This window comes from Arvicola amphibius, chromosome 14 (assembly GCF_903992535.2).
Source record: "Arvicola amphibius chromosome 14, mArvAmp1.2, whole genome shotgun sequence".
NCBI classification, from domain to species: Eukaryota; Metazoa; Chordata; class Mammalia; order Rodentia; family Cricetidae; genus Arvicola; species Arvicola amphibius.
In genome coordinates, this window is record NC_052060.1 from 1,561,221 (window position 1) to 1,578,696 (window position 17,476).

General features: G+C 53.7%; 2 protein-coding genes across 2 annotated transcripts; one reads left to right on the plus strand and one right to left on the minus strand.

The window, feature by feature from the left end:
* Nucleotides 1-779: 779 nt before the first annotated feature.
* On the plus strand, nucleotides 780-5,339 carry Mex3a (mex-3 RNA binding family member A). Its single transcript, XM_038310742.1, has 2 exons — nucleotides 780-1,233; nucleotides 4,240-5,339. Exons 1-2 carry the CDS (start codon nucleotides 780-782, stop codon nucleotides 5,337-5,339), a joined length of 1,554 nt encoding a protein of 517 aa, XP_038166670.1.
* Nucleotides 5,340-10,027: 4,688 nt separating this feature from the next.
* Nucleotides 10,028-16,671, minus strand: Rab25 (RAB25, member RAS oncogene family). Its single transcript, XM_038311724.1, has 5 exons — nucleotides 16,358-16,671; nucleotides 13,316-13,511; nucleotides 11,222-11,415; nucleotides 10,615-10,695; nucleotides 10,028-10,306 (listed from the first exon to the last, which is right to left on the minus strand). Exons 1-5 carry the CDS (start codon nucleotides 16,395-16,397, stop codon nucleotides 10,179-10,181), a joined length of 639 nt encoding a protein of 212 aa, XP_038167652.1. The 5' UTR covers nucleotides 16,398-16,671; the 3' UTR covers nucleotides 10,028-10,178.
* Nucleotides 16,672-17,476: the final 805 nt, after the last annotated feature.

Below are 17,476 nucleotides of genomic sequence, written 5' to 3' on the forward strand. Positions count from 1 at the left end.
GGAGGACACCGCAGCCACGCGGCCGCTCCGCCCCTGTCCTCATTACCATAAGAAAAAGGCCCGGGACCCGCGGGGCCGGTGACCGACGTCTTTCCACGCCCGCTCCCTTCCCGCATACCGCCGGCTCCTGAAAATTCCCGGGCCACGAATCCCCGCCCACCCGAGTTTTGCCCGCGAGCGGTAGGCAGAACCCAAGGGGCGCATCCCCTTGCCCGAATTCGTCCCCGCGCCCGAGGGCGGGAAACTACAACTCCCGGCATGCCCCGGGCGCCCCCGGCGCGCCCCCCTCCCGTCAGTTCCATGCTGCTCCATCCAGTTCATTTAAAACAAAAGAGTTTGAGCGCTGGAAGGGGCTGGGCTCTATTGGGGGCCACTGAGCGACGCTCCGGGACTGGGGCTCGGTGCGGGAGCCTAAGGGGGCGTCTGCTCGGCGGAGGGTAGAACCTCCGGGTCCGAGGCGGAGGGGTGGGGGCCAGGGCCCGCAGCCCCCCACCCCACCCGTCACCCCGGAGCGAGAGGAGATCTGCTTTCTTGGTTTTGCTTCTTTTCCCCCACCCCCACCCGGGGGCTGGGGCGAGGGGAGTCAGGTTACAGGGTGCTTGGGGAGGGGGGCTTAGGGGTGGGTCTATCTTTCTATCTCGCTTTCTTCCCCCCTCCCCAGCTCTTTGTTCCCCCTCCCCACACACCCCCTCCTCTCTCCCCTCCCCTCCTCTCTCCTCTTCTCCCTTCCACCACCTCTCTCTCTCTCCCTCTCTCTCTCCCCCAGCTTTTGTTTCGCCATGCCTAGTCTAGTGGTATCTGGAATAATGGAAAGAAATGGGGGCTTTGGAGAATTAGGATGTTTCGGGGGTAGCGCTAAGGACCGAGGGCTGCTGGAAGACGAGCGCGCCCTTCAGCTGGCGCTTGATCAACTCTGCCTCCTGGGTTTGGGGGAGCCCCCCGCCCCCACGGCGGGCGAGGACGGGGGAGGTGGGGGGGGCGGCGCCCCCGCGCAGCCGGCCGCCCCCCCGCAGCCGGCCCCGCCGCCGCCGCCCGCCGCGGCCCCGACCGCCCCGAGCGCGGCCCCCGCGGCGCAGACGCCCCAGCCCCCCGCCGCCCCCAAAGGGGCAAACGACGCCAAGCTCTGCGCGCTCTACAAAGAGGCCGAGCTGCGCCTGAAGGGCAGCAGCAACACCACGGAGTGCGTTCCCGTGCCCACCTCCGAGCACGTGGCGGAGATCGTGGGCAGGCAAGGTAAGCGGGTGTCCGGACACTGCGAGGGTTGGTGTGGGGGCTTGCTGTCCCCGGCGCTGAAAGTTCATCGCTTCCCTCTTTGCCCGCCTCTGGCTCTGTCCCTTCCCGACAAAGGGGGCCCCGCCCCCTGCCCAGATTCCAAGTGCCACAAAGTTCCCTGGTACCCCTAGTAGGGACGACTCTCGGGACCCTTCCTCCCCTGGGGCTCCGCCCGTAGACAAAGAAATATCCTGGAACTGGGAGAGGAAAGGGGAGGGGGAGCTGCCTCCCAATCCCGGGGTCTGTGCGGAGGGGGTGTCGACTCCGGGCTGGAAGAACTGACGGAATGTGCAATTACTTGGAAGTCCTTACTCTGGTATCTGCTTGTAGACTGGGGAGGGGGCACTCCTGGGACCTTCTGCCGTTGGAGTTAGGGACTCTGAGCAAGACCCGGTCCATGAAGCCCGACTGAGGATCTGTCTCTTTGTTGGGCTGAGTGTAGGAATGAAAGGGGGTGTGGCCCAGGGGAGGGTTCCAGTCTGGGGAGAGGTGATGAGGAAGCCCTTAGCAGAGAAGGGTCCTGTGGTCGTCTGCTGGCCCTTGCATGTGTGGGCCCTTGTGTTTGGGGAGGGTGTCTCTGAAGTGGTACCAGCCCTGGCGTGGGCCTCTCCATCTCCGTCTTGCTTTTGTTCTGGGCTGGCCACGGCCTGGAGCCAAGGGTCTAAAGAAGAGTCTCTGAGTGAATGCGTGGGACAAGGCAGGAGAGGCATGTCGTTGAAGGGGGCAGAGAAACCTCCACTTGGAAATTTGGTGGTGGGTGCAGGTCTGGGTGTGCTGGTAGGGGTGTTGGATTAAGCCAATGGAGTATGTTACCACACCCTCCTCAGCCCGGCATCCCTAGGTGGGTGGGAGTGTTGGTAAGTACCCAAATTGAGCAACCTGGATCTTGGGGACCCTTCCTCTCCCAGCTTGGGTGGGGGGGAGGAGTGGGATTTGGATATTGCAAAGGGGCTGGGCTGAGAGGTGGAGTGGGGGAGGAGCTGCCCCACTGTGGGGAACAATGGAGGGGCTGCATTCCGCGGGAGTAGAGGAGGAGGGCAATTCCTGGTGGTTGGATGGGGAGGCAGGCTGTGGCCCCTACTCCATATCCCACCTCATCCACCCTAGTATTGGAGCTGGAGGATTTGGAATGGGGAGCTGAGTGGAGGAGGGGAGCTTGCCACTCCCCTGCACAGCGCCCCCTCCTTCAATCTCTTGGGGCTTCTGGTTTAGAAAGTTGGATTTCCCCTCCGTCAGAGACACAGGGGATCCAGAGCCTGGAACTGGATGGGGATATTAATATCTCTGCTTGGGTGAGGTCTTGGAAGGCACCAGAATTTAATGGAGTTCTTTTCTCTTCTGCCTCCTTAGCAAATGTGTCTATCCATCATCAAAGTAGAATTTCTCTTCTTCAGAAAACATATGTGCTCCCATCCCCATTCCCGAGTAGGTGGAAGTCCTCTCTGGTCTGCTGCCGCAGTTTGAGTGTTTCTCTGACTCCGGCCTCCCTTCTAGAGATGCTTCTGTGTTGCAGAAGCCAGGAGGACGATGCTCTGGGTTCTCTACTGCCTGGCCTCTGGCTTTTCTCCTTAGTCTTATACCAGGGCTTGACCTCCCAAACTCCCCAACTCTCAAGACACCTAGCTCCCACTGAAGTTTTTGGTTCCAAAACTTAAGAACCGGGGCCTAGGTGCCCATGAGATGGCATATAAGTTGAGGTGGCAAAACATACTCAGAGATTGAACCATTATCTATTGCCAGTAAAGCAGCAAGGATGTAGGCTTGACAACAAGTAGGACTTCTTAACTGCCAACAGGTCTGAAAAGAAGGTTAGGAGTTAAATTTTTTTTCCTAATATATCTTAAAGATATGTCCTTAACCCACCATGTCCCTCCAGTACATTAGGGTTAGAAAAGACACTATTTGGAGTGGAGAGGGAAGAGAAAGAAAAAACAAGTTCACACAGAGGCCTGCAGTTGAGGGTTGGGGCAGAGTCAGAAGAGTGGGCACTTGTCTTTGAATTGCTAGTGTGTCAGCAGGGAGATGTGCCTGGGGAGCCCAGGGAGTTTGCATGAGTCTGTGTGCTGGGGAAGACTGAGATAGGAGGGGGTCTGTGTACATGTGAAGGGTGTTCTGCTCACCCCACAGGACTGCTTGCTTGGAAGGACACACTCTGCCAATGCCATTGCTTTAGTACCCTTAGGGACATGTCCTCACACTCCTGTCTGGAGGACAGCCATTGGGGTCTACAGCCCACAGGCACAGCCTTCTTCCGAACCTCTCTCGGCAGCTCCCCAGCTCTGACCTGCCACTCCTTCAGAGCAGGAGCAGGGGTCCAGAAATGCCCACTTCCTCCCTTCTCAGCCTCCAGGGCATCTCAGCCCTGCCTGGAGCAGAGAATAAGAACGCAGCTCCTTCTCCTCCAGATGATACGAACTTCTACTTTTCTCTCTTGAAATTCTCACTCCTCGACCCCCACCCCATCCTGTCCTCTCCCACAAGTCCCACACTGAGTGTCAGGTGCTGCAAACTTTATGATGTGGAGACTCACAGAGAGGATGTTGGGCAGAAGGCATGGGAGGTCACAGCACAGGGTGGTCAATGACCCTGGGTGAGCTAGAGGACACTTTTAGTGAATGGAGGTCACACAGTAGACTGGGTTAATGCATACATTGGAGTTTTGAGCAAAGATCAGGAGAGGTGACTGAGGTTGGTGAGGTGGAGGGAACAGAAGCGCAGGTTCTTAGGGGAGAGTTTGTGAGCAGGTTTTGGGTTAGCCGCTTTTCTGAAAGGCTCTGAAGGAGGTGGTTTTGGAGGAGTGTTTTTGGAAGGCCCAGAATGGTTGGTACACAAGAGAAACATGGGGTGAACTGTGTGTGTGGCTATGAGGGTGTCACTGGAACAAGCGAATGGTTCCTGGGAGGCTGGAATTCTGGAGACATCCCAGTACAACCCTTGTCCTATGAATTTCTTTCCCACTCTGCTCAGGCTGCAAGATTAAGGCTTTGAGAGCCAAGACCAACACCTACATCAAGACACCTGTGCGAGGTGAGGAGCCCGTGTTCATGGTGACTGGGAGGCGGGAAGACGTGGCCACAGCCCGGCGGGAAATCATCTCAGCAGCTGAGCACTTCTCCATGATAAGAGCCTCACGCAACAAATCTGGCGCCGCTTTTGGTGTGGCCCCTGCTCTGCCGGGCCAGGTGACCATTCGTGTTCGAGTGCCCTACCGTGTGGTGGGACTGGTGGTGGGCCCCAAGGGAGCGACCATCAAACGCATCCAGCAGCAGACCAACACATACATCATCACCCCCAGCCGGGACCGCGACCCGGTGTTCGAGATAACCGGCGCCCCAGGCAACGTGGAACGTGCGCGGGAGGAGATCGAGACGCACATCGCAGTGCGCACCGGCAAGATCCTCGAGTACAACAGCGACGGCGACTTCCTGGCTGGCAGCCCCGACACTGCGCTGGACAGCCGCTACTCGGACGCCTGGCGGGTGCATGCTCCGGGCTGCAAGCCGCTTTCCACCTTCCGGCAGAACAGCCTGGGCTGCATCGGCGAGTGCAGCGTGGACTCGGCCTTCGAGGCCCCGCGCCTAGGCGAGCAGGGCGGGGACTTCGGCTACGGCGGGTATTTGTTTCCGGGCTACGGCGTGGGCAAGCAGGACGTGTACTATGGCGTGGCTGAGACGAGTCCCCCGTTGTGGGCGGGCCAGGAGAACGCCACGCCCACCTCGGTGCTCTTTTCTGCCGCCTCTTCTTCAGCCAAGGCACGCGCAGGCCCACCGGGTGCACACCGCTCTCCAGCCACCTCTGCGGGGCCAGAGCAGCTGGCCGGGCTCCCTCGGCGACCGCCTGGAGAGCCACTGCAGGGCTTCTCTAAACTGGGGGCGGGAGGGCTGCGGAGTCCTGGCGGCGGGCGGGACTGTATGGTTTGCTTTGAGAGCGAAGTGACAGCAGCCCTGGTGCCCTGTGGACACAACCTTTTCTGCATGGAGTGTGCAGTACGCATCTGCGAGAGGACGGACCCAGAGTGTCCTGTCTGCCACATCACCGCCACGCAAGCCATCCGAATATTTTCCTAAGCTCCCTGTCCCTGGTCTGGGCCCGCTGCCCAGGGTGACACCCTGGACCTGTAGGGCCTTTTGGAAAATCCGTGACTACAGGGCAAGGTGCTTAGAAATATTCGCTCCCTGGGGTGGGGAAGGGAGGCATGAGTGGCTGGGGGGGCAGCCACTTTCAGAACCTCTGATTACCCTTTGGGAGGGGCCGGACCATAAGTTTTACTAGAGTTACAACTCTGATACCTCAACACACCCTTAAATCTGGAAGCAGCTATGAGAAGCTTTTGTTTAGCCTGGTGTCCACCAGGACATCCCGACCTTTCCCTTCTCCCCATCCGTGTGTCATTTTGCCCCTTCCTCTGTGGAGGGGTAAGAGAACACAGGAGGGGGAGAATTGCCATCTGTAACCAGAGGTGCTCTTAGTGATCCCTGCCCCTCTGGTCCTGACCTCCCACCTCCTAACATAACCCTTTATCCCCCTCCCCACTTGTATCCTGAGTTCCCAGCAGTATGAGGGAGATGGGGACCTATCAGATCTGGAGTGAGGAGGAGGTCAATCAATAAAGGGCTCACAACTCATCTGTCTTACAAAGCTGGGCTAGAGAGATCTGGAAAGAGGCTTCTCTTTCCCCTCCCTCCAACTTTTTGCTTGGCTTTCCCCCAACTTTTCTTCTGGGTTTGCCCTTTGCTTTTTTCTGTTTCTTCAATCCCCCCTCCCCTGGCTGTCCTTTGTCTATCTTCCTTTACCCCTTCCTGTCCCTTCTAGTCCAGCTTTGGGGATACCATCCTCCTGGGGAGAAGTGCCCCCAGTTCCTCTTCATGTACTGGATAGCTCTGTCCCCCACTCCTCCAAAGAACCAGTTCCAGTTCTTGATGGAATGTAGCCGTAGACTCAGTGACAGTTCGAGAGGGAAACTGATAATGGGAGTACGTAAGGGTTGAAACCCCACCTTTATCATCTATGGGCATTATACTTAGGGAGCAGTTCTCCTGGGTCTTCTGGCCAAGGGAAGGAAAAATGGGAAGTAGGAAAAGTCCTGGGGCAGGAAAGATGTGGATGGACGGCTCCCCCTCCCCCTCACCTGCAGTGGCCTACCCCCTGACTTCGCTACACCAGCTGGACCATTATCGAATCCGTATTAGCCACAAATCATGAAGTCTGTCTTACCCACTGGCTGAGGAGAGAGGCCAGATCTTTGGTGAGGGTCAAGCCCGGGCAAAGCACTGAGGCGCAGCAGGGCCTGTTACAAGAATCAGGTGTTGTGATAGGGCCTGGCACCCTTTGCTGTTCCCATTGCTCACTTGTCCGTCTGTCCCGCAGCCTCCTACCCTCCTGGTTCCGCTGGCCGGGCCAGGAGAAGATGGGTGATGGGGAGGCCCAGGAGATGCTTGTATATAGTCAGGTGGGACTGTGAGGTCTTCGAGCTCAGAAGTCCCATTCTTCCTGGATGGAGAAAGGATGTGGGATGAGGGCACAGAGGGAGGTCCTCTCTCCCCTTTGCCTATTGTGAATTAACTTGCCTCTCCTCAGCCTTCCCCTCCAGACCACCAGCCTGGGAGGGGAGAGGAAGGAGGCCACAGCCCAGAAAACTGGCCTGTGGCAGCTTCCCTCCTCTCCACCAATGTGAGCCATCTTGAGATGTCTGTACAATAGAAACCAAACCAAATGGGCACCCTGGGTTGCCCAGGGGCAGGGGATGGGAGGGGGTGGGAAGAAGAGATGTCTGTCTGTCGACCCCCTCCCCCTCTCCACTCCTTACCCACAAAGGCAAAGACTGTTACAATAGGGGCTCCACAGATCCAGTCCCACCCTTGCTGAGGAGCCTTTCCTAGAAGCAAGCGCAAAACGCAAAAGTGAGCGACGAGAGAAAGCAATGAGGGAGTGAGATGGTGACCAACAGGAGAGGAAACAAAAATAGCAAAAAAGAAAAAAAAAAGCAGTTCTTTATAATTTAATATTCTATTTTAATAAAGGCATTTATTACCGTATAAATGTAGCAAAGAACCTGGGCTAATATGAAAAAAGACTTTTTATTAGGTAATTTATTATATGAAAAGGATATTTTATTTTATGATAAAGTGATCCTTAAAAAAAACTTTAGAAGGTTTAGAATATATGTAGGGAGAGAAGAAAAAATACATTTGTATTCAGAGTTAAATCTTAAAAAAGTTTTTAATATATGTTCGGGTTTATGTTCTTCTTTCCCCCACTTTTTTTTGGGGAGAAATATCATTTGCTTTTCTTGGGGGAGCATCCTGGGATGGCTGGTGGAGAGAGGGGATGGGGGAGATGGTCCCTTCTGGGGCCCCCACCAGTAGATTGGATTTCATTCCGTGGGCTCCCCTCCCCCTCCCCCTCAGGGGAGTCGGCAGAGCCAAACAAAGGAAGGGATTAACCAGAAAGGAAGAAGCTTTGGGACTAAGGACTGAGGGTCCTGGGGTGTCCCCTCCTTCCCCTACCCTGTGCCAGGGGCAAGTGAGGGGAAGGCAGAACTGAGGCCTAGCAGGCCTCTGGAAACCCTCAGAGGTGTGAGATTTAAGAGAAATAGATTTTTTTTAACCAAAAAAAAAAAAAAATGAGAAAGAAAAACCGAGGGGTTTAAAAGAAGAGAATACTACAAAATAATTCAAATTTATTTCATATAATCCTAGAGAAAGAAAAAAGAATTACTAGTTACTTAGTAGACGATACTCAGATAGCTTAAAGTTTAGTAGCGTTGTGGGCCCCTGAGCCCAGTAGGAAGTATAAAGGTATGGGAAAAAGAATAGAGTCCGGCGGCTGAGCTGCCCTACCCTGGGGACAGGGCTGGAGCAGGCTGCTAGCTCAGATTGGGAGCTTCCAGTCTGCTGGGGTTGATTCTGAGAATCCTTAGGGTTTTAAGTGTGGGACAGGTACACTTGGGCGTCTGTCCCAAGGTCTTTGCCAGGGTACACACTGGTCATCTGAAGCCAGGTGAGACTGGGCATCTGTTGGGAAGCTCCTACTCCTAATGCCCAACCCTCATCCAAGACAGCTTCTCCCAGGCCACACTGAGGAGGTCCTTGAAGTCACCTCAGTCCATCTTGCTACAGGTTGGTTCAAGAGCAAGGTATAGCTCACCAATGAGCGTGCAATGCTTGTCGGCCCAGCTTTGCCCGTGCCCGTGCCGCGGTGGGAGCGGCAATGCAATCTAGTGCTGTTTTCCTCACAGGTGCAGTGTTCTTTTTTATGTTTTGACACAGGGTCTCTAGCCCAGCCTGGCCTTAAACAAGCAGCCATCCTCTTGCTGCCTCCAATTGCTGGGACTACAAGGCATGCCCCACCACACTCAGCTTTGTGGAGTCTCAGAGAAAGTCACATCCCGAGAAATACTTTCTACTCAGGAAGTAGAGTGCAAATATGGCCTGGGAGAACCTGCCCCCGCCAAAGTACAGCGGTAAAACTAAGACGGGAGCTTTGGTGAGCCCAGTGTAGCCCTTGTGTCCTAGCCTCCCTCCGTCTGTGTTTAGATAGGGATCACCCACAAGGCCACATCGCATCACCTTCCCCACAGAAAACTGGAAGCCTGGCTTTTGCATGTGAGAAATAAGCATTTTTAAGCACTTGCCTTGCATCAGCGCCCACTGGCAATCAGATCAGGGTGGGGAGAGGCCTCTTGGCTTTAGTCTGAGCAAGCAGTACAACGGCTATGGACCCTAGAGCCCAGACACATCTCCCTCTCCCCAATTACTGTTTTCACCCCATCTAGAGACTAGAGGGCCTCCTGCTCTCTTTGCCCTAGGACCCTCGATAGTTTGAGATGATAGCATCTGGGCAAGGGAAGAATTTGCCCTTGCCTGCAGAGGGTGAGTGCTTGAGAGGTCAGGTGGGTGGGTGGAGGCGGCCCTGGGGCAGTAGAGTAGGATCGCAGTCAGACTTGAGGCACCTAGTGACTCTTGCAAATCAGCAAGGAAGATGTTCAAATGCAAAACAAAGGTGGGAAATAAAACAGACCCGGGAATAATCAAGTCGAAGTGATGCTGCAGACCATGCAGAGAAACCAAGGAGGGGGAGGGTTAATGTACTAAATGTGCGATTGAGAAGTTAATTTTATTAAAAGTATTATTACTTAAGGCTCCGTCTTTCACTGTATGGCGCTGGAATTGCACTGGGGCTGGTGCTCTGGTGTGGGAAATGGGGATTTCCAGGGTTCCCTAGAAAAGATGTTAAGAGACAAAATCCTCCCCTTCTACCAACTTCCGTTCTTCCCTGTTTCGGGATAGGGAAAGGGCTGGATGGAGTACTCCTCTCCCGTCTTAGGAACCTCTCCTGAGTACACATACTAGGCCGGCCCTGCTTCCTAGAATCTTCCCCCCACCTCTTGCCCATGGCATTAAAGTGACCTCAGTTCTTGGCACCAGAGCTTTGGGTACCAGATGGTGCTGGAGGATGGTTTCTTTTGTTTCATCTTCCAAATACCCCTCCCCTCCACACAATCTTCCATCCCCCCACCTGCCCTGGGTTGGCAGAGGAAAGGGTAGGCAATTCCTGCCCCCTTGGCACTGTCCCCAGACCACAGAACTCCAGAGGGGCAGTGGAGGTGGTAGAGATGACAGAAAGGGATGGAGAAAGGAATCAGGGACTCAGAAGAAGTCAAAGTTGGAAGGGCAGCACTGACAATTCAACAAGGGGCAGATGGAAGGCAGCGGGACGGCCAGGCATGATACAAAACAGCTTTATTGGGGGGCCCTAGCCTGTGAGGGGTGTGGGCAGATGATAGAGATGTGGTAGGGCGTGAGGACCTTGGTGCTTGTGAAGTGGGGGAGAGAAGTCCTGCAATTGGGTGGGAGAAGCCCGAAGGCTGAATGAAGGCAGTGACTCTGGGTTGACCATGACCAAATTCAGAGGCTGATGCAGCAAGCCTTCTTCTCCCCAGAGCCAGAATCCTGTTCAGTTTGGGGATTGCCCAGGGTGATGGCATTGGCCCGGGTGCTGTTCTGTCTCTGCTTGGACACCTTTGCAAAGATCTCTAAGGACAAAGGGCAGTAATCAGGCCAGAAGTTTAATGTTCCACCCCCTAACCATGCCATTTCTGAGCATAGGTGGCCACCCCAGAGTTTTTGCTGGAAGGAAGTAGCTGGGTCTTGTCTGGGTGAACAAAGAGCCCAGACTCAGCCCCCTAAAGAAAATGAGGCCTTCTGGTTCCTTCCTTAAACTCTAGGAAGAGTGGAGGGATAGAGGTGGTACCAGTGGCTCTGAGGAGGCCGGAGCCCTCAGTGGACTGGAGCTAGGACAGGATCCCACCTGAAATGGAGCACCCAATGTGGGCAGACTCACCTTTGAGGACAGTCTCAAAGGCCAGCTCCACATTGGTGGAGTCCAGTGCTGAGGTCTCCAGGAACAGCAGACCGTTGTTTTCTGCCAGGAAAGGAAGCACACATTAGTCGTGGATCATGGCAACACTAGTGACTTTTATTTAGTGCTTTCTATGTCTTTTTTTTCTATATGCAAAACCCTTGGTAGATAGTAGCTCATCTAATCCCTTATACAATCTGTAAGGTAGGAGAGTAAAGCCTATATACAATCTGTAAAAAAGCCTTATACAATCTGTAAGGTAGGAGAGTAAGGTAGGAAAGTAAAGCCTAGAAATGCAGAGAGAATGAAGAAGGAACTGGCCTCGTGGCCTGTCTAGCCACTGACCAAAAAGAGGCCAGAGGCTGGAGGAGTAAATGAGATGGCCACCAGGAGACCTGACTGAGTGGCTGCAGGGTGGAGGCCTCTTACAATCAACTGTGAACAACTGCCAATGAAGCCAGTCTCACAGCAGGGAAGCAGGGGAAGTTCCCAAGGGGACTGGAAGCAGTGAAGCACCTGAGGGACAGACCACTCCGGCCCGAATGTATGAGTAATGGAGAAGCTGGACTGACTGAGCGCAGGCCCTCACCAGCAAACATGCAGGCCTCCTCCGTGGGCACCTCCCTGGCCTGGCTCAGGTCACTTTTGTTCCCCACCAGCATGACAACAATAGTGGCTTCAGCGTGGTCATAGAGCTCCTTTAGCCAGCGCTCCACAACAGCATAGGTCTGGTGCTTCGTTAGGTCAAATACCAGGAGCGCCCCCACAGCTCCGCGGTAGTACCTGTGTGGGGTTGAGAGGAAGGGACAGACAGAGCATAGTCACCAAGATAAATGCCTGACATCAGCGTGCCAGCAGTCAGGAAGGACCCCAGCCCCTGCAGGGCACTCAAGGCTCCCTTGTGCTGCAGAGATGCTGGTCTCAGCGTGTAGTGTCACTGCCCAGCTCCAAACCCTACAGCTCAAGGCCTCCTCAATCTTCTGCCTGACTTCAGCCTTGCGACCCACCAATGTCCACGTGGACTCTGAGCAGGTATGCACCTGGATCTTCCACTTTTAATATCTTCCTCACACAGCGGCCTCTTCCTCTGGCATCTTTTCAGGGTGAACCACATGCCTGCCCCTTGAACCAGTCAGTACCTGGCCTGAATTCCTACAGATATTGAGCTTCTTTTTGGAACCTCCGAGTTCAAAAGGCCATCTTCAGACTGGGGACATCTAATTATTCCCTGTTTTGTTTTGGGCCAAGAACTCAATATGTAGCACAGATTGGCTTCAGACTCAAGGCAATCCTCCGGCTTCAGCTGTTATTACAGGTGTGAAACACCATGTGTGGTTTGTTCATAGTTTATTTTATTTCTTTTAAAGATTTACTTATTATGTGTACAGTGTTCTGCCTGCATGTATGCCTGCAGGCCAGAAGAGGACATTAGATTTCATTACAGATGGTCGTGAGCCATCATGTGGGTGCTGGGAATTGAACTCAGGTCCTCTGGGAGAGCAGCCAGTGCTCTTAACCACTGAGTCATCTCTCCAGCCCCTTATTCCTAGTTTATTAACAAATCAACCAAGTCTTGTTTTTTGTTTGTTTGTTTTTTGGGTTTTTTTTTTGTTTGTTTTGTTTTGTTTTTCAAGACAGGGTTTCTCTGTAGCTTTGGAGCCTAGCCTGGAACTAGCTCTTGTAAAAACCAGGCTGGTCTCGAACTCACAGAGATCCTCCTGCCTCTGCCTCCTGAGTGCTGGGATTAAAGGCGTGCGCCACCACTGCCTAGCCTCAACCAAGTCTTATAAGAAGAGGTCAAATAACTAGAAGTGGTGGGTGAATGTAGCCCTTTAGTCTGCATAACAACCCCTGCTTCCTGCTTCAAGTCTCTTGCAGTTCTGTCTTCCATCATGTACGATAGATCCACCACATCTCAGACAGCAGGACCTGACACTGACCAGGAGTTGCTGGATATGGTTCCAGAAGGCCTAATTCTCTGAGGCTTTGTAAACTGCATATTCCAAGCTGGGGATATGCCTACTGTATGGGAAGCCATTCGATTCTGAGTACAATCCATCTATCCAGCCATTCGTCCATCCACCCACCCATCAATCAATCAATTAATCAACTAATCTAATTTTAAAAAATAGTGACCGGGAATGGTGGGGCACACCTTTAATCCCAGCATTTAGGAGGCAGAGGCAGGCAGATCTCTGTGAGTTCCAGGCCAGCCTACTCTACAGAGTGAGTTCCAGACCAGCAAGGACTATGTAGTGAGTTCCAGGTCTACATGTCAGCTCAGGCTAAGCCTGGTCTCTAAAACTTACGCCGAAGTCCAGCTAGCCCTGTCATTTGTGACTGGACACATCGCCGCCGAGCAGAGCACCGAGCTGAAGTCAGGGGGCGCTCTTAGTTCATGCACCTATTTAAACATTTCTTCCTGTACTACTTTAAAATGCCGGGCACAAAGGGCTTTGTGTCTTCCTGGGCACAGGAGAGGCTTAGTAAGTAGGGCCATGACTTGCATTAACAGTCATTACCTCCTCTCTCTCCCTGTTGTCAAACATAGAACTTGTGTCTTCGTGATTCCCATCACAGGGAGCACACAACACTCTCCTGCCTCCCATCCTCCCACACCTCTAGTCCATAGGAACGTCCTGGTTTCCCAGGATCCTCACAAACCCCCCAGGCCTGGGCTCACGCAGAGGTGATGGCTCGGTATCGCTCCAGGCCAGCTGTGTCCCAGATCTGTGCCTTGACAGCTGCGGTGCCCAGCATTACAGTCCGGGTGGAGAACTCAACCCCGATGGTGGTGCGGCTGTCGTGGCTGAACTCATTGCGGGTGAACCGGGACAGCAGATTGGTCTTGCCCACGCCTGACTCGCCGATCAGCACCACTGAGGAAGTGGAGAGAGGAGAGCTGAGCCAGGGCAGAGCAGCTCTGAGCCTACTTGAGCCAGAGAGTCTGTTCAACAGGAAAGAAAGGAGCTCAGAAAAGCAAGATGGCAGAGGCTGTGGTTGGCCACACTGCATAGGGCATCTTCGGGGGTGGGGGAATGGGGATGGACAGATGGACACAAAAGGGCCAGGAGTATTCAAGGCAGCGGCTGCTGAGGCAACAGAGTCTGCCTGTAATGTTGGTTAACAGCTATGGGCTGCTCACAGGGGACATGTGAATGACAGGGGCACGGGAGTTCTGGGGTGCACATTTCTGGACTAGGGACATGGGAAAGTTGCTGATGTCTGTATGTGAGGTGGAAGGACGAGGAAGAGGGCCTGGGTGTATTATCTGCTTATGTGGAAGAAGCAAAAAGTTGGCAGGTGACACTTCTGTGGGTGACAGTAAGGTGTAGGAGTGCACCTGTCACTGCCTCTCCTGTGAAGGTGTAGGAGTGCACCTGTGTGTGTGTGTGTGTGTGTCACTGCCTCTCCTGTGAAGGTGGAGTGCACCTGTGTGTGTGTGTGTGTGTTAGTGCCTCTCCTGTGAAGGTGTAGGCGTGCACCTGTGTGTGTGTGTGTGTGTCACTGCCTCTCCTGTGAAGGTGTAGGAGTGCACCTGTGTGTGTGCATGTGTCACTGTCTCTCCTGTGAAGGTGTAGGAGTGCACCTGTGTGTGCGCGCACATGTATGTCACTACCTCTCCTTTGCTAGGAGAAGAGTCTCCATTCATCCATCCCCAGCCCTGTCTTTAGACCCAGGGCAAGGGTTTTAGAGTTAGACTTTGTGGCCTTTTTAAATTGTTTCATTTTAAGACGCATTCATTTTATATGTATGAGCATTTTACTTGTATGTATGTTTTGCTTGTACATATGGGTGCTTGGTCAGATGTCAGATCTCCTGTGAACCACCATGTGAGTGCTGGGCATTGAACCTGGGTCCTCTGCAAGAACAGCAGGGCTCTCTCCCGTTGGGCCACCTCTCCAGCCCCTTCGTGACTTCTTTTCGGCAAGCTGCTCAACTCTCTGTACCTTACTTTCCTCCTCTGTAAGAGGGAGGTGCCAGTTGCTGACAGTTTTTTGTTTTGTTTTTTCTTTTCTTTTCGGGACAGGGTTTCTCTGTAGCTTTGGAGCCTCTCCTGGAACTAGCTTTTGTAGACCAGGCTGGCTTTGAATTCACAGAGATCCACCTGCCTCTGCCTCCCGAGTGCTGGGATTAAAGACGTGCCCAGTTTGCTTTCTTCACATTGGCCACCATCTAAGCCTTTATGTAGCCTCACCCAGAGGTGAATGTCTCCACTGTTCCCATTTTATAGACAAGGAAGCCCCCCCCAGTAGACCTATCACACTGTACTAAACATAAACGTACTGCCTACTCCTCTACCTTTCAGGAAGGGTTTGCCCACGCCCTCACTGCACGGGGTGGAGCAGTAGCAGCGACAGTTCAGTGTGCATGCATGAGTGCGGTGAGCCCTCATGGACATGGGAAGTCATGCCTCTCCTGGACAGCTCCCTATTCTCCACGGCAGGTGGCTACCCTCTGCCCTGTCCTGAGTCCTCCTGCTCATCTTCACATGGTGGCCACAGTCAGCCTATTCCCCCCCCCCACTTCTCCATGGTGGCACTGGAACCCCATCTGTGCCAACTGGTCAGTGCCAGAGAGGCCATGGGATCACTCAGAATGATGGACCGCACCAGGCATGTGAAGATGGTTTGGCACTGGGGGCTCAATAGTTAGGAGTCACTATACCATGGCCAGGCCACAGTCCTACCAGTTTCCTTGGGAAAATGCCAGGAGTACAGGCTCCCCAGCTCAGCCAGGGTGGGGCTGAGGTTGGGAGAGGCTGCAGGGTGTGGTGCAAAGGGAAGGAGAGAGCATCAGGCCACCGTGCCTTCAGGAAGTGGGCTATAGACCCACAGAGGGACCAAGCACTTGGAGCTGAGAATAAAGAAGTAGGAAGGAGCAGGCAGTGGTGGCGCAGGCCTTTAATCCCAGCACTCAGAGGGAGAGGCAGGCAGATCTCTGTGAGTTCCAGGCCAGCCTGTGCTACAGAGTGAGTTCCAGGACAGGCTCCAAAGCTACAGAGAAACCCTATTTCTGGGGGTGGAGGGGCAGGAAGGATGCACGCTTTGCCACTTTCAGAGACAGCCTGGTGGATGCCATCACACAGGCTGAGCGCAGGAGTCCCAGGGAATCCATCGGACAGCTCATTCATTGCACTGTCCCAGTACCTCCCTCTGTATCAACTACCTAGCTCAGCAGTGGTCTCCCTTTCCCCCTCCTATGCACCTGCTCAGAAAGATAGTGACTTTCTTCCTTTTTTTTTTCTTTTTCAGTTTTGCTCAAGATGGGTTTCTCTGTATAGCCCTGGCTGTCCTCGAACTTGCTCTGTAGACCAGGCTGGCCTCAAACTCAGAGATCCGCCTGCTTCTGTCTCCCGAGGTTGGGATTAAAGACATGTACCACCACGGCCTGGACAGACTTCCTTCCTCTTAAATTGGCTTTTTTCCTCCCTCTTCCCTGAATGCAAGTCCTTTCTGAAATCAGACTTCCATCTCTTGGGCTTCACCGGCTGACACTCCCAGGGACTTGAGCATTTATTAGAGACTATACAGCTTCCGAACATCTGCACCTGTAACACCCCTGCCTATACTCCTGAGCCCTGCTTTCTCTCCTAGAAGGAATGCTGAGCTGGGAGGGGGGGTTCCAAGTAAGAGATAAAACACAAGAAGACACCCTGTCTCCTCTGAAAACAGCCTCTCTTCCACCCTCTCTGGAGCCTTCTCTTTGCAAGATCCCAACTTACCTTTGAAGACAAAATTATAATCATCGTCTTTTCCAGTCATCTCGATTCAGCATGGAGTGAAGGTGTTTGCAGGTGCAGAGGTCACTGTTTATTGGTTAAATGGCCTCAACTCTCAGCTCTTAAAAGAGTTGCACCTAGGTCCCCTCTCACTGGGGTGAGGGACAGAGGCTGAATTGAGGCCAGGAAGAGCCCCGCAGGCTCAGCTTCGGCAGGTTGGGCTACTCTGTGGGAGCTGAGAGGACGGAAGTTGAGGACAGGAAGAACTAGCCAGCTCGACTGGAGACCTGGGCACGGGTGGGTGGAGCGAGATGACGTCAGACAGGTTAAACAGGTTAGGCGTCTGCTTTCAGCCCACACTCCCTCAAACAGGAGAACCTTCTCCTAGAGTTAACAGGGGGTGGGTGAGCTGAAGGTTCCTAGGGTTTGCAGAAGGGGAGCTGCCACTAGGCTGAGAGAGACAGACTTGTGGTGGGGCACAAGCTGCTGGCCTCCAGCTTTCCCAGCTTTCCCATCTCAGGTTCTGATAGGCATCATACTGGAGGCATCAGGCAAAAGGGCTATTAGGGCAAGAAATGCAAGCTGGGCACAGCATCTCTGCAGTGCAAAGCTGTAGGAGCTGCACCAGCGTGCGGCTTCAAGCCCTTCCTTAACAGCCTCAGGCCAGGGATGGGCAGCATTTCTCACTCAGGTGGAGCTGGGATTCTACCTGCCCAGATGGGTCCCTTCCTACTTACCCACACAGCCTCACCCCTTCCTACTTACCCACATGCTTCTCCCCTTCTTACTTACCCACACGGCTTCCACACCTTTAACCAAGCACTTGAGAGGCAGAGGCAGGCAGATCTCTGAGTATGAGGCTAACCTGGTCTACAGAGTTAAAATTGTTTAAAGAAAAGTAATTGCTTTTCTGATACTGGGAATGGTGGCACACAACTTTAGTCCCGGCACTTAGAAGGCAGATCTCTGAGTTCAAGGCTGGCCTGGTCTATAAAGTGAGTTCTAGGACAGCCAAGGCTACACAGGGAAACCCTGTTGGCAGGAGTTAGATGAGGCCCTGAACTGGAGAAGTCAGTTCTGGGGAGGAGGACATCCTCTTAAGTAACCCACCCCACTCCTTCC